Source organism: Balaenoptera physalus, assembly GCF_965194825.1.
Source record: "Balaenoptera physalus genome assembly, chromosome: 12".
In the NCBI taxonomy this organism is placed as follows: Eukaryota; Metazoa; Chordata; class Mammalia; order Artiodactyla; family Balaenopteridae; genus Balaenoptera; species Balaenoptera physalus.
Window position 1 is genome coordinate 12,709,503 of NC_138897.1, and position 17,346 is coordinate 12,726,848.

General features: G+C 37.9%; 1 protein-coding gene across 1 annotated transcript in view; it reads right to left on the reverse strand.

Moving 5' to 3' along the window:
* SERPINB2 (serpin family B member 2) overlaps positions 1–17,346 on the reverse strand; it is a 78,676-nt gene that overhangs the window by 48,009 nt on the left and 13,321 nt on the right. The window contains exon 10 of the mRNA XM_082418771.1: positions 12,494–12,886. Within this exon, the coding sequence (XP_082274897.1) occupies positions 12,494–12,886 (393 nt within the window). The remainder of the gene's footprint in view (positions 1–12,493; positions 12,887–17,346) is intronic.

Sequence of the window (17,346 nt, forward strand, 5' to 3'; positions counted from 1 at the left end):
ACGAATGTTAAAACCACTAGATGTTGGGGAAGAGTGTACTCACTGTCTCAAAGTATTGCCCCGTGGGTTATTTATAAAATACAGTAGAGAGATCTGTCAGTCCCTCCTTCATGTGGTGATCAAATTAGCTCCACAAGAGCAGACAACCAGACATCACGTGCCCCCAGTGTACACATCACCCATGTAATAATCTTGCCAAAATGTTTACCCTGAATCTACCATGAGGAAACAATTTTAAAAAGCAAGATGTGGGACTTTATACAAGACCTCTGCTCTAGACCCTTCAAAAATAAGTCAAGGTCACGAAAAAAACCAACAAAACAAAACAAAAAATCAGGGACAGATCCAGATTAAAGAGATTAATGAGACACCACCAAATACAACGTGAAAACCTTGAGAAAATGGAAACATTACCATATATTATGTAATACATTTAATTAAAACTAATTTTCTCAGTGTGTTAATGGTGTTGTGGTCTGAAAGGAAATGTCCTTATTCTCAGGCATATGAAAGGATTTAGAGAAAAGTGTCATGGTGTCTGCAACTTACAATCAAATAGTTCAGGAAACATTTAGATAGATAGATAGATAGATAGATAGATAGATAGATAGATAGATAGGTAGATGATGGATAGATATAAAGTATATGCAACAAAATGTTAACTTTGGTGAATATGGACAAAGGATGTGCAGATGTTCATTATACGGTTTTGAAACTTGTCAAAAAAAAAAAAAAAAAAAGGAAGATTTTACTCCAGTCAATGGCAGTTGGAAAAAAAAAATGAAAGTTTTCACCTTTTGTTACAAACATTACTGGTAAAATATTTTTTCTTCAGCTCTATATGTTTTGAAGGACTCCAATGTACAGACAAATGCCTTTTTAACATAGAGGATAGTGCTTTGGATGCCCTTTTTGCTATAGATGGTTTGTCTTAAGTTTCAAAATATAAAATGAGATGTTCAAACCTCTGACTAGGAAGCAACTTTGGAGGGCTCCATTTGAGACACGCAGCTTTCCCAGGCACATTCGGTGATGGCTCTTAGTTTGGACAGTGGTTGGGCTGCAGTGACTTACCCAAAGGAAGGGTAATGGACATGATATGATATCATTTACTATATATATATACACACACACACACATATATATAATACAGTCATATACATACATATGTGTATATAATATGCATATATGTATATGTATACACACATGTATATAAATATAAGATTTTTTTCTAGATTGTATGATGTATTAAAAATAGGTGATGTTCCACAAAGATTATCATAACGTTCAGGTGCTCTACCACTTTGATGGGCTGGAGAACCACCAATACAAAAGTATATCGACGTGTATATCAGCGCTTCTTAGCCTGGGATCCATGGACAATTTAAAGAAGTCTGGGAAATTGCATGTAGAGTTTTGTGTGGATGTTCATGTGTGTCGTTTTTTATGAGAAAAGTTTGATAGCTTTCATCAGATTCTAAAAGGAATCTATGACTTTAAAAAGCCCACTAAAATAGAAGGCATCCCACTAATATACAGTGTATTTATCGTGGATTTATGCTAAGCGCGTGTTCTCTCAAGCACCCTGCTTCATGACTGTGTGGCATGTAATGCTTAACTCATGCAAGCTCTTGAAACAAACACGCTGCTTTTCATTAAAATTAAATCATCGTGTCAACCAAAAAGGAAAAATTTTGAATTTTATCCTGTATTCACATTTCTGCCCACCAACTTACAGTTGGGTGTTTTCTAATGATTTGGTAACTTTGAAGAATCCTCAGGTTCAAGTTCACTGAAAAGTTCCCTCAGGAGGACATTTTTGTTGTCCAGGGTTTCCGCCTACTTATTCTTTGAACCTAACTCCATTTTTAAAAAATTTTTTTAAACTTCTACATTTTTGCCTCTAGCAGTTTCCAGCTATGAAGTAGAGAAAACTCAGTTTTTATTCAATAGAATTGTTGTGATAAACAGAAGCAAAGTAATAACACAGTATGAAGAATTATTGTTTTATTTTTTACACATGAAAATGAAAGTATGTGCACATTCTGTTTTAAATCAGCAAGATTCCTTTTGATACCCTTTCAATTCTGTATGTCGGGGTGGAGTGAGCAATGAGGAAGAGGGGGCTTCCTGACAAGATACTTTACCCAGAAGCACTTTTCTCTTATTCTTACCCAGAGGCTGTGACAATGCTTCATTAAAGTGAAATCCAGTCTTTATGCAGCTGTGTCATTCATTGTTCCTAATCCTCCCTAGTCTTGTCTGATTCTATATTTTGTCAATGGGTAGCCGTGCCCACTTTATGCTACTGGATGATAGGTATTTAAAAAGTATGATTTAAAATAGGACAACATTTAGGGCCTGAATAAATCATGTACTTGAAAATTCTCTTTCCCATCCCAACCCCTATATTCTATCAAAATACCATATAAATTATAACTGAAATGAACATTTACCCTGAAAAATGATATGGCCTCAACTAAAGTGGACGTGATCATCAGTATTACAAGGGAATAAACTGCCTTAGTACAGTCTTGATGAAAAAGTGCTTTGAGAAAAAAATTTGACTGAGTTTCCCCACTGCTTCTTCTTGTCTATACGCCTAAGTAGTCCTACCCAATTCCCTAGCTTGGCAAAGTATATGACAATAATAATATAGTAATATAATACACATAATAAATAATGACCTTGTAATATATTAAAACAATATATAATAATATAACAAGACTGAATATATAGATTCTTATTTACAGATTCTACTAGAGCCTGTTGCAAAAAAAAAGAGCTATATGAAAAACAAATTCTCTGAATTATCTCTACAATCTGTATGCTAAAGGAGAAATTTATGTAGTTTCAAACATCCTTCCTCACTTTAACTAGTACTTTATTAACTCACATACAGTGATAATATAACAAAATGAACATTATAACTGAAGTAGGGATCCCTGGAAATCAAATTCATATGCTGTCATTGTTTGTTTAAAATGGTCAGAGACAGACAGAGACTCAGAGAGAGACAGATAGAGATAGAGAGACAGAGCCACAGACTATGAAATGAAGGCTGAGGTCAGGGCAGGAAGTGTTCTCAACTCCTCAGAGGAGCTGCATAAATCCAAGGTATTTGCCTCATTTTGTCCTTCTTATTTTATTTGTTCTGTGTTTCTTCATAGATCAGAAGTCCTAACCAATTTTAGAAATACCAGTGTCAGCTTCTGACCTAAGCAATCATGACCAAGATAAAATTATTAATTAAAATTGGAAGCAAATAAATGTCATGTCTCTAACTTGTGTTTTAATCATTGTTCTCCTTATTGATTACTCTTGTAGTTTCATTGCCTATACAGGTATATACCTCAGAGATATTTCGGGTTCAGTTCCAGACCACCACAATAAATCGAATGTCACGATAAAACGGGTCACAGGAATGTGTGGGTTTCCCAGTGCATATGAGTTATGTTCATGCTATACAGCAGTCTATTAAGTGTGAAATAGCATTATGTCTAAAATAACCAAAATATACATATCTTAATTAAAAAATACTTTCTTGCTAAAAAATGCTAACCATCATCTGAGTCTTCGGTGAGTCGTAATCTTTTTTCTGGTGGACGGTCTTGCCTCCTTGTCAATGGCTGCTGACTGATCAGGGTGTTGGATGCTGAAGGCTGGGGTGGCCATGGCAACTTCTTAAAATATGACAACAGTGAAGTTTGCCACATGGTTTGACCCTTCCTTTCATGAACAAGTTCTCTGTAGAACGCACTGCTGTTTGATAGCATTTTACCCACAGTAGAATTTCTTTCAAAACTGGATTCAGTCCTCTCAAACTCTGCTGATGCTTTATCAACTAAGCTGACATCATATTCTAAATCCTTTGCTGTCATTTCAACAATCTTCACAGCATCTTTACCAGGAGTGGATTCCATCTCAATAAACCACTTTTTTTGCTCATCTGTAAGAAGCAACCCTTCACCCGTTAAGTTTTATTATCAGATGGCAGCAATTCAGTCACATCTTCAGGCTCCACTTCTAATTCTAGCTCTCTTGCTATCTCCACCACATCTGCAGTTCCTTCCTCCACTGAAGACTTGAACCCCTCAAAGTCACCCATGAAATTTGGAATCAACTTCTTTCAAACTCCTGTTAATGTTGATGCTTTGAACTCTTCCCATGAATCATGAATATTCTTAATAGTAACTAGAACAGTGAATCCTTTGCAGAAGATTTTCAACAGACTTTGCTCAGATCCATCAGAGGAACCACTATCTATGGCAGCTATAGTCTTACCAAATGTATTTCTTAAGTAATAAGACTTGAAAGTCTAAATGACTCCTTGACCCGTGGGCTGCAGAATCGATGTTGTGTTAGCAGGCATGAAAGCAACATTAACCTCATTGTCAATCATCAGATCTCTTGGGTGACAAGTTGTGTTGTCAGCGAGCAGTAATATTTTGAAAAAGATTTTTCTTTCTGAGCAGTAGATCGCAACAGTAGGCTTAAAATATTTTGTAAACCATGTTGTAAACAGATGTGCTTTGTTGTTCCATTTATAGAGCACAGGCAGAGTAGATTTAGCATAATTCTTAAGGGCCCTAGGATTTTTGGAACCGTAAATGAGCACTGGCTTCAACTTCAAACCACCAGTTGCATTAGCCTTAACAAGAGAGTCAGCCTGTCTTTTGAAACTTTGAAACCATGCTTTGACTTCTCCTCTCTAGCTATAAAAGTCTTAGATGATCCCCTCTTGCTATATAAGACTGCTTCATCTACATTGAAAATCTGCTGTTTAGTGTAGCCATCTTTAATTATTTTAGCTAGATCTTCTGGATAACTTGCTACAGCTCATACAACAGCACTTGCTGCTTCACCTTGCACTTTTATGTTACCAGATGGCTTCTGTCTTTAACCTTCATCAACCACCCTCTGCTAGCTTCAAACTTTTCTTCTGCATCTTCTTCACCTCTTTCAGCCTTCATAGAATTGAAGAGAGTTAGGGCTTTGCTCTGGATTAGGCTTTGGCTTAAAGGAATCTTATTTGATCTTCTATCCAAACCACTAAAACTTTCTGCATATCAGCAATAAGTTTATTTCACTTTCTTATCATCTATGTGTTCACTGGAGAAGCACTTTTAAATTCCTTTGATAATTTTTCCTTTGTATTCACAACTTGACTAACTGCTTGGTCAAGAGGCCTAGCTTTTGGCCTGCCTCGGCGTTCAACGTGCCCTCCTCACTAACCTTCATTATTTCCAGCTTTTGATTTAAAGTGAGAGTCATGAGACTATTCCTTTTACTTGAACACAGAGTCTATTGTAGGGTTATTAATTGGTCTAATTTCAATATTGTTGTATCTCAGGGAATACAGAGACCCAAGGAGAAGAAAACAGATGGGGGAAAGGTTGGTGGGTTGAGCAGTCAGAACACACACAATGCTTATCAATTCAATTCACTGTCTTGTATGGGTGCAGTTTGTGGCACCCCAAAACAATTGCAATAGTAATATCAAAGATCACTGTCACAGATCACCATAACAAATATAATAATAGTAAGAATGTCTGAAGTATTGCAAGAATCACCAAAATGCGACACAAAGTGAACAGATGCTTTTGGAAAAATTGCACCGGTAGACTTGCTCCATGCAGGTGTTGACTGAAAAAAATTGAACAACCTAAAATTTGAGAATTATCTTTTATTTGGCAGACTTTCTGAGGATTCAAGCCCGGGAGGCAGCCTCTCAGGTATCTCTGAAGGACTGCTCCGAAGAGGTAAGGGAGGAGCTAGGATATACAAGAGTTTTTGCAACAAAGACCAGGTAATAGGACCATCAAAAGATTACTGTTAACTAAAGAAAACCAGACATCTCAAGTTAATGAATTTAGCACTTTTCTATGTATGGGAAGATGCAAGAGTCTGGGCTCATTGAAATCAGTCCTTTGATATGCACCATAGCTATCTGGGCCAGTATCCTGTTCTTTCCCATCCCGAGTCCCCTCGGGGTGCACCGTTGTGGGTGGCTGCAGTGGCCGAGGGCTTGGCATGGGCAGCCCCTTTGTCTCCATCCTGAGTTCCCTCAGGGCTCACCAGTGTGGGGGGGGGGGCTGCGGGGGGGGGGGGTGGTGGTGGTAGTGGCTGATGACCACAGCATCCTTTGTTTGCTGATATGGCGGGCAATATTTTTCTTCACACAGGGTTGCCACAAACCTTCCATTTGTAAAAAACACAATATCTGCAAAAAGCACAATAAAGCGAAACAATAAATGTGGTATGCCTTATTAAAATTGCTTATCAATATGATGGGGTTGAGTGCGTGGCGTGGGTTGTTAAAATTTTGTAGAATAGGCACAGGGGTGGGGGGATGGTTCTCTTCTAGAAAATTCTATATGTTTTAATGGAGAAAATGTAAGGTTGTACAAGCTACAGTCTGTAGCTTTTATGGTTCTCTGTTTTAGAAACCATTTCTAAATAGAATACTTGCTTCCAAACAGCAATTTAGAAAAACATTTAAATTTTATTTCTCAGACAGTATTATTCTCCATTTGGAAATAGATGATTTTCTGCTCTGAAATTTTAATTCCTGCCATAAAATTAATTACAAGAGTTTACTCCTGATCCTTTGGCCATCTAAGTGTCTTGGTCTAGCTGATCTTGGGTAGCCTTGGCCTGCAGAGACTTGAAGCAGGATTTCGGTTCCCAGTCAGAGACTGAAGTCAGGCCTCGGCCCTGAGAGCACTGAATCCTGGCCGCTAGACCACCAGGGACAGTGGCCAGTGGCAAGGCCCCTGGCCCGTTGGCTTTGTAGAAATGCATTCCCGCAAAGAGACAGAAAGTAATGAAACAAGTAAATGGTTTATTAGGAGGGAAAAGGGTACGTGTGAATAGACTCACACAGGCAGGCTCAGGGAGAGTCGCGCCGTCGTGGAAGTTTGAATCACTTATATGGGGCATATCTGCCAGGTTTCCTTTGGCCAATCATCTTGCTTTGCCTGGTTCTGAGTCCGTGTTTTATCTCAGGGTCCTCCCGCGTGTGCATGCGCATCTCTTAGCCAAGATGGAACCTAGTGAAGAAGCCTAAGGATAGTTGACATCAATTACTATGCGGTGGCTCCCCCTCCCTTTTGACCTCTGAGGAGCCTTTCTGCGCATGTGTAGTCAGGGAGGTCTCCTTGACCTCGAGAATGAGAAATATGTGATCTCTTCGTCTTTCATCTGGGCAGGGCTCAGCTCTTCTCTGCCCCTGCCATTCACCAGAGGCAAAGTCCAACTATTACCCTGTTCCTGTTGTTATTTTTATCTGGAAGTGTAAACAGGAGGCTGGCTGTAGATGTCTAACCTGGAGCCCATCTATCTCCTGCCTCATAGCAAAGCTTATTCCAAGTGTTCAACTTAATGATTTATTCATTATTTTGGCAGATTTTCCTCCCCTCATCCCTTGCTCTTGATTTTTCAATGTCAAGATCATAGAGATTAATTCATAAGATATTTCATTTCAAATTTTATCTTTCATCTTATGCCAAATTTTTCTTAAAACAGAGACACAATGATTTAGCACATGTCTGCTAGAACGGAGTTGCACATGGAACAGCCCTCAGGCTTTCCGCCCTGGAGTGACAGCTGTGTGAGGGAGCAGAAGTTTTCTTGTGCAGTAGATGTCCTGTTGCTCTGCTGAAGGTGGTGCCATGTTCCCTACGGATGCTCAAACCACAGGTGGTGGCTCACTGACTTATTGACCAGCCTCATTAATACTCTCATCAATTCATGTATATATCCAAGTATAGCTAACCATTAAGGGAGCAAGTAAGCTATATACAAGGTGAGGCATGTAAACATGTAAATTTTGATGAATAGAGATGAAATATTTTATCAAGTGTGAAAAGAGGAATTTCTTTGGACCTATTATTCATGCTATTATACAAACCTATTGTCAGTTTTGCCTGTCTGTGTGTATTTCACACACATTCCAGACTCTTTTCAATATCTTCTTTATTTGAAGTAAGGGCATTTTTCTTTAATCCATGCTCTCTACCAGAAACCATTGTTAATTTAAAAAATTATCTGGGCTTCCCTGGTGGTACAGTGGTTGAGAATCCGCCTGCTGGTGTGGGGGACATGGGTTCGAGCCCTGGTCCAGAAAGATCCCACATGCCGCGGAGTGGCTAAGCCTGTGCACCACAACTACTGAGCCTGTGTGCCGCAACTACTGAAGCCCGTACACCTAGAGCCTGTGACCCACAGCAAGAGAGGACACCGCAGTGGGAAGCCCGCGTACTGCAGCGAGGAGTGGCCCCCGCTTGCCGCAACTAGAGAAAGCCGGTGTGCAGCAACGAAGACCCAACACAGCCAAAAATAAAAATAAAAAATAAAATAAATAAATTAAAAAAAAAAATTATCTTCCGAAATCAGTGTTCATTAAAAGTGATTCTCAATGATATTTAGATTTCCAAATTTTCTTTATTGTTTTTTAATGGTTGATTTTCAGTGTATGCTTTTCCCTTTTACACAGATTCATTCATTCTCCCTCTCACTGGATGGATATTTTTCTTCTCTTTTATTTTGACTTGTTCCCATTAGGCAGGTGGAATTCACAGAACTCTATGTACAATTTCAGTCATTGAATATTAAGAAATTTAATGTACTCATGGGTGTTGGTTAGTTTATGTGACTCTTGGTGTGTCCTGTATGTAACATTCTTATCTAGCTATACCTGTTTTCAGGGAATAGAAATTGCTCTCTAATTTCAGTTGCATTGCAATTCCTTCTATCAAATGAATCTTACGCTCTTTAAAACAAAATATATTAATCAAAGATGTCAAATTATTTGTACATTCAGCAATGATTTTATGATTAAAGTTAAGCTCTAACACATTACATTGGAAAGAAAAATGTCTTATTCTCACTTATGTTAGGCATTATTTAGTATCATTGATCATTGAGTTATACCGCAGTTTGAGGGTAATGAGTCTGTAAAGGGATTAGTGATATTCTAGTAGACCCAGAAATTTTTCTCTTTCCTCAAAGGAGAAGCTAAAAGAAACATGGCTAAGAAAATGAAAATGGAAGAGTAGAAGATGGCAGAAGAATGGTATGAGGTGAAGAGCATGGAAATGTGTGGCTGTGAGAGGAGCAGTGTTGCAGTTTGGAGGGAGAGGACAGAGGAATTTGAGGAATAAAATAATGAGTGTACAGTAAAGATGAAATTAAAACCCCACACTGTCCAATCAACATTGAAATGCAAGTCTAGGGAAAAAAAGTCAAAAAGGTTTGAATTTTAGAAAAGAAGAAAAATACTGATGGAGCAAGGCACCTAGTTAGGTAACTGATGCAGAATTCAGAAAGTATAATCAATGGATTTATTCAGGGACAAAAGCATGCATTTAGTAAATTCATTTGTGAAAGAAATACTAAAATTATTTAAATATCTCTTCTTTTTATCGATAACACTTTTTTTCATGAGTGGAGTCAAAGGCACTACATAAAAAATCATGGCCAATTAAGCTTCATGATTCTACTTGTCTTGTGGGGAAGAGCAAGGGCTGGCATTCCATAACCAATCAGCAGAGCTGGCTGCCACACCCTCCAGAAACACGTCTCTGGCAAGGAAAAGCCTTGGGGAGGAGCACTTGTTTGTTTTGTTTCCATTAGAGACACAGTGGTTTAGTACTCGGCCTCTGTGCATTCTGTTTGAACTTTTAGAATTTTCTTTTTATGGAAAATAGATCACAAGACCATATGAGTCCCACTTCTCCCAATTACATTTTTCTTTTCTTTTTTTCCTGTATAACTGACCAGGAGCATGGATGTAAAAAATTAAAAAGAAGAAAAATGCCCAACATTAAAATGAAAAAACCCAGAAGTTGAAACGTTTCAACATAGTATATACTTTGTCCTTCCCCCAACTTTTTCATAACTTCCTTGGCTTGGACAGCATGAATTGTCTTCTTGCTCCTCTTTGGCTGCTCCTGGCAGTACTACATTTGGAAAATGTGGTGACTCAGACATCAGCTTAGACAATGGAAATTATTTACAAGAAATTCTGGGAATGTGTTGTTAGGATGTTCCAAGTCACTTGTAGAGCACAGGGTGTGAAAAGTTACTCAAAGCAAAAAACTCCAGGTGACCAATAAATGCTTAATAGTACAGTATTACCACTATTTCCTCAGCAGTTATACATTACAGAATTTTTGGTCAGTTCAGTCAAAATATAATTGCTATATCCAACCTCTAAAGCTATTAAAATCTAAGTTGTGAGGTAGTGAAGATTGAGAAACAATCTTATTACAACGAACAGGTGTCATTGGAATGAATCACAGGTTACCAATCAAATGACCTGTGGGAAGTGGTTAATATTAGATTTATTATGTCAGTAAATTTAAAGTTGAACGGTAAAAAATTTGTTTAAATGTTCTGACATGGGCATAGGGATTGAACTATTTATAAACTAAAGTGTGTGCCCATCTCACTTAAAGATAGTGACTATAATTCAGATTTTAAATATCAGGGAAAATGCTCAAAACTGTTTCTCTGAATCACTCCCACCAGATAAAACTAAAAATACAGAATGATTGCAAATTATACCACAAGTAATTGGTATCAGGTAATCAAACTTGCAGACAACATGAAGAGGAAGTAAAATTCCTCACATGAGAGAGGTAGAAAGCAGACCGGAGAAAAAGGATGACCCAAAGAGATCCTCGACAGCTGCCCGTTCTGGCAGCGTGTGATTATAAAGTGAACAACTTATCAGGCACTTTGGTGTGTGTTAACTTTCGGATCTCCCAGCAGCCTGATGGAAAAGGCAGGATTGGAAGGTCCATCTTGCAGAGAATGAGACTGAGCTCTGAGAGGTAACTGCCTCACCCAAACTTAAACTTGTCAGCTACTAAATGCACAGAGTCAGCATTTTAACTGAGATCTGACACCAAATCCAGAGCTCTTTCTATTTTGTTCTCAGTGGGATCCCCTGGGGAGGGGCTTGAGATGATGAGCACCAGGAAGCCAGGAGAAAGAAGAGCTTGATGATGAGAAAGTGGGAATTAAGAAGTGAAGAGGGACACAGGAAGAAAAAAGAGCACAACATGAAAACACATTCACTCACTTAATGATTTCAAGTATGAAACTTCTTTGTAAACTTGAGAATGTGTTCTACAAGTGTTATTTCTGAACTGTGCCCATTATGTGAAAGGAGGAAAACAACATTCTTCTTTTTCTTTCTGCTCCATTTTCTACCCTAGGCGCCTGGGTTCTGAGTCTCAGGATGTAGACTTGTGAGCAGGACAGGGTTGATGGTGGTCACAAGTTGGGGTCTGGTATCAAACTTTCTGGGTTTGAAAATCCAGTCAGTCACTTGCCACTTGTGTGTTAAATTACTAAACCTAAGTCTCAGTTTCCCATCTTTAAAATGGAGAACACAATAATTCCTGCCTCTCAGGGTTTTGGTGAGAATTAAATTAGGTCATTTGTGTGAGTTCCTGGCACATACCATACACCCAGGAGAGATTAACTCCTCTTACTAATATCATTAGTTCAGCTGCAGGTGATGTAGACAAGAACTAACTTGGTAACCTAATCACACGGAATAATATCATTTCTTTAGAAAAAGGCATTCTGAGTTTTAGCATCCTATAAACGAGGTTCTGAGTGAGTTGAAGGCTACCTAAGAAAGAAGTGGTATCAATAACAAAACAGAAGCAGATTCACAGATACAAAGAACAAGCTAGTGGTTACTAGTTGGGAGGGGGAGGGGGAGGGTCAAGATAGGGGAAAGGGGTTTAAAAGGTACAAACCACTAGGTATAAAAAAAATAAGAGGGACTTCCCTGGCGGTCCAGTGGTTAGGACTTCGCCTTCCAATGCAGGAGGTGCAGGTTCGATCCCTGGTCGGGGAGCTAAGATCCCACATGCCTCGGGGCCAAAAAACCAAAGCATAGCACAGAAGCAATATTGTAACAAATTCAATTCAAATTAAAAATGGTCCACGTCAAAAAATCTTAAAAAAAAATAAATAAATAAGATACAAGGATATAATATACAGTACAGGGAATATAGCCAATATTTTATAATAACTTTATATGGAGTATAATCTGTAAAAATATTGAATTACTATATTAAACCCCTGAAACTAATATAATATTGTAAGTCAGCTATGCTTCAATTAAAATAAATAAATAGATATAAATAAATGGTGAATTTTATGGTATGTGAATTATATCTCAACAAAGCTGTTAATTTTTTTAAAAGCAGGAAAAAAGAAATGGTATGGATCATAATTTTTTAATAAATGCAATTAATAGCATGCTATAACTTGTTTAACCAAAGTAAACCAAACCAAGAAGGGATGGGATACATATTCTACATGAGATAGTTGAAAGAAAAACATTGCTAAGAAGTATGGTGTATCTCTTTCAGTTGCACCTATACTGAGTGTTTTCTACAAGCTCATAAAATCCAGCTAATTTCAAGAATCAGAAAGTTGTTTGAGTATAAATTCAGTCCCTTCCTTAAGGGTTGCAGACTCTACCATAGAAGAGAATCATCTTAGTTTCCTTGTGTAAGATAAAGAAGAGAAAAGGATGATCCACCTTGAAGAGTTCAGGATTTTCAAATTTGCTTGTTTGGTTGTTAAGTGTGAACTCTGAACCAGTCTCAATAACCTCTAGCATGGCCTTATGGATTATCTTGGAGACCCTGAGGTCTCCTCCTGCAGTTATGCCAGACAAGTTAGTCCTTGAGTGGTTAAAGACATCCGTCATTCCCAAAGCTGCCAGTATGGAAGTTAAGTCTTCATAGTACCCATGAAGTCTGAGCTGGGGCAGGTACAGGACCACAGCTGTGTCTTTCATGTTGGCTGAGCCTATCCAGTTGCTTAGTTTCTCATAAGTGATTTCATTGGTAACCTATGGGAAAGAAAGCAAGAAGCAAAACATGAACAGTTTAATTTTTTTAAATTAATTTTTATTGGAGTATAGTTGCTTTACAATGTTGTGTTAGTTTCTAGTGTACAGGAAAATGAATCAGCTATACATATACATATATCCCCCCTTTTTTAGATTTCCTTCCCGTTTAGGTCACCACAGTGCATTAAGTAGGGTTCCCTGTGTTATATAGTATGTTCTCATTAGATATCTATTTTATTCATAGTATCAATAGTATATGTGTCAATCCCAATCTCCCAGTTCTTCCCACCCTCCCCCCAACATTTTTATTTAGAAAATAAAATTATACCAAAATGTGAAATATCCTAAGGGCTGGATGTGAGGTTGTAAATAGGCAAGGCTACTTCTCATTGTCATTTTGCAAAGCAGATTCAATAAGAATAAGTGGGGGAAATGCAACCACGTGCAATAACTGCACATGAGGCATGTAGCCCTGGGCTCTATGCCTAGGCACACCATCCAAGAGTCACTTGGAAAAGCAACAAATTATCATAGAGAATTTCTACTTTTATTCCTCTCATGATCTCTCTATAAGTTGCACTATTTATGTACTGTAATAATAAAATTTATATAAGTGCCTACCCTTCCTATTGGCCACATTAAAAGACATCTTTGGAACCTGAGATCCTCGGATTCTGACAACATAAGTTGTAATTCTAGGCTGATCAGTGTCAATTTCTACCTCAACTCCAATCAAAATTCTCGTTTGTCAGACATCCATAGAGACCGAATGTATACCAAACTAAGTAACATTTCTAGATCATTAGAATCAAATAATCTTAAATGAAAAGAGAACATAGAGGAGACCCTCCAAGAAGCATCTGTGACACCCATCAGCATCTGCTCGAGAAGTCCTTAATCAATGACCCACTTCTTTATAAACAGCCTGGTTCGGTGGTTGCACAGCTCAGCTTGCAGGAAAGACGTTTCCCATTGTGACCATAAATCTGCTTCCCTGTAATTTGTACGTATTAGTTTTAGTTCTCACTCTGGGAGCCACACAAATTAGTCCATTTTTTCTTCCATGTGACAATTAAATATTTTAATACAATCAACATACTCCCTAAACTACTGCCTTTTTCTCATCCATTCCCCATGTGAAACTATTTCTGGCTTCTCCTCATTAGGTTGTCTTTACTGAGGAGGTTCATATTTTCCATAACTCATTTGGACTATGTTGTGGATGGAATCTATCAGGAGGTAGGTAGGCTAGACAACAAACAATGCAATCTCAAGCAGAAAAAAAAACCTATTTTGCATGGAATTGACATTCATCAGATACCACTTTCAACTCATACTCATTTAAGAAACCAGGGATGACTGCCCTCATCCGTGGTGGTAAATTAATGTTAGGCATTATAATTGGAGAAAATTAGTTGGCTATCAGGATCTAGACTCATTTCCCTCACTTTTCCCTCTTTAAGATCATTTTATCAAACTGTAATTGTACTTCAGAATTTGTCTACTTTTCAGAGACTTTAAAGTTATTCTGAAATGTTCTAGTTTTATGACTCAAGTCACATATATTAAAATACATCAGTTTCCACTAAGATCAGGAACAAGACAAGGTTGCCCACTCTTACCACTATTATTCAACATAGTTTTGGAAGTTCTAGCCACAGCAATCAGAGAAGAAAAACAAATAAAAGGAATCCAAATCAGAAAAGAAGGAGTAAAGCTGTCATTGTTTGCAGATGACATGATACTATACGTAGAGAATCCTAAAGATGCTACCAGAAAACTACTAGAGCTAATTAATGAATTTGGTAAAGTAGCAGGATACAAAATTAATGCGCAGAAATCTCTTGCATTCCTATACACTAATGATGAAAAAATCTGAAAGAGAAATGAAGGAAACACTCCCATTTACCATTGCAACAAAAAGAATAAAATACCTAGGAATAAACCTACCTAAGGAGACAAAAGACCTGTATGCAAAAAATTATAAGACACTGATGAAAGAAATTAAAGATGATACCAACAGATGGAGAGATATACCATGTCCTTGGATTGGAAGAATCAACATTGTGAATATGACACTACTACGCAAAGCAATCTACAGATTCAATGCAATCTCTATCAAAACTACCACTGGCATTTTTCACAGAACTAGAACAAAAAATTTCACAATTTGTATGGAAACACAAAGGACCCCAAATAGCCAAAGCAATCTTGAGAAAGAAAAATGGAGCTGGAGGAATCAGGCTCCCTGACTTCAGACTATACTACAAAGCTACAGTAATCAAGACAGTATGGTACTGGCACAAAAACAGAAATATAGATCAATGGAACAGGATAGAAAGCCCAGAGATGAACCCACGTACATATGGTCACCTTATCATTGATAAAGGAGGCAAGAATATACAGTGGAGAAAAGACAGCCTCTTGAATAAGTGGTGCTGGGAAAACTGGACAGCTACATGTAAAAGAATGAAATTTGAACACTCCCTAACACCATACACAAAAATAAACTCAAAGTGGATTTAAGACCTAAATGTAAAGCCAGACACTATAAAACTCTTAGAGGAAAACATAGGCAGAACACTCTATCACATAAATCACAGCAAGATCCTTTTTGACCCACCTCCTAGAGAAATTGAAATAAAAACAAAAATAAACAAATGGGACCTAATGAAACGTAAAAGCTTTTGCACAGCAAAGGAAACCATAAACAAGGCGAAAAGACAACCCTCAGAATGGGAGAAATATTTGCAAATGAAGCAACTGACAAAGGACTAATCTCCAAGATTTACAAGCAGCTCATGCAGCTCAATATCAAAAAAACAAACAACCCAATCCAAAAATGGGCAGAAGACCTAAACAGACATTTCTCCAAAGAAGATATACAGATTGCCAACAAACACATGAAAGAATGCTCAACATCATTAATCATTAGAGAAATGCAAATCAAAACTACTATGAGATATCATCTCACACCGGTCAGAATGGCCATCATCAAAAAATCTACAAACAATAAATGCTGGAGAGGGTGTGGAGAAAAGGGAACCCTCTTGCACTGTTGGTGGGAATGTAAATTGATACAGCCACAGTGGAGAACAGTATGGACGTTCCTTAAAAAACTAAAAATAGAACTACCATACCAACCAGCAATCCCACTACTAGGCATATACCCTAAGAAAAACATAATTCAAAAAGAGTCATGTACCACAATGTTCATTGCAGCTCTATTTACAATAACCAGGACATGGAAGCAACCTAAGTGTCCATCAACAGATGAATGGATAAAGAAGATGTAGCACATATATACAATGGAATATTACTCAGCCATTAAAAGAAATGAAATTGAGTTATTTGTAGTGAGGCGGATGGACCTAGAGTCTGTCATACGGAGTGAAGTAAGTCAGAAAGAGAAAAACAAGTACCATATGCTAACACATATATATGGAATCTAAGAAACAAACAAAAAAAATGGTCGTGAAGAACCTAGGGGCAAGACAGGAATAAAGACACAGACCTACTAGAGAATGGACTTGAGGATATGGGGAGGGGGAAGGGTAAGCTGGGACAAAGTGAGAGAGTGACATGGACATAAATACACTACTAAATGTAAAATAGATAGCTAGTGGGAAGCAGCCACATGGCACAGGGAGATCAGCTCGGTGCTCTGTGACCACCTAGAGGGGTGGGATAGGGAGGGTGGGAGGGAGGGAGACGCAAGAGGGAGGAGATATGGGGATATATGTATATGTATAACTGATTCACTTTGTTATAAAGCAGAAACTAACACACCATTGTAAAGCAATTATACTCCAATAAAGATGTTAAAAAAATAAAATAAAATAAAATACACCACAAGACTTCCCTGGTGGCACAGTGGTTAAGAATCCGCCTGCCAATGCAGCGAACATGGGTTCGAGCCCTGGTCTGGGAAGATCCCACATGCCATGGAGCAGCTAAGCCCGTGCGCCACAACTACTGAAGCCTGTGCACCTAGAGCCCGTGCTCCGCAACAAGAGAAGCCACTGCAATGAGAAGCCCGTGCACCACAACGAAGAGTAGCCCCCACTCACTGCAACTAGAGAAAGCCTGCACAGCAATGAAGACCCAACGCAGCCAAAAATTTAAAAAATAAATAAATAAATTTATTAAAAAATAAATAAATAAAATAAAATACACCACCGTGTTGATCATGTAATTATGTGGGTTATATTAGATGGGTGCTATTTCATTGACCTTTCGGAAGATCATCAAATTTAAGAGCTAAAAGGAACCCTAGAAATCATATACTTTACCCTTTTTATGGTGTGGGTAAAATGAGGCTTGGAGAGGTTAAATGACTGTGAGTTTGTGGTAAAATTAATGTCAGATTCCAATTCTGTACCTACAAATTCAGAGTTCCTACATTATCTAACCATGAGAAAGGAAGCTTATGAAAATAATGTTATCTAATGCTGATAATT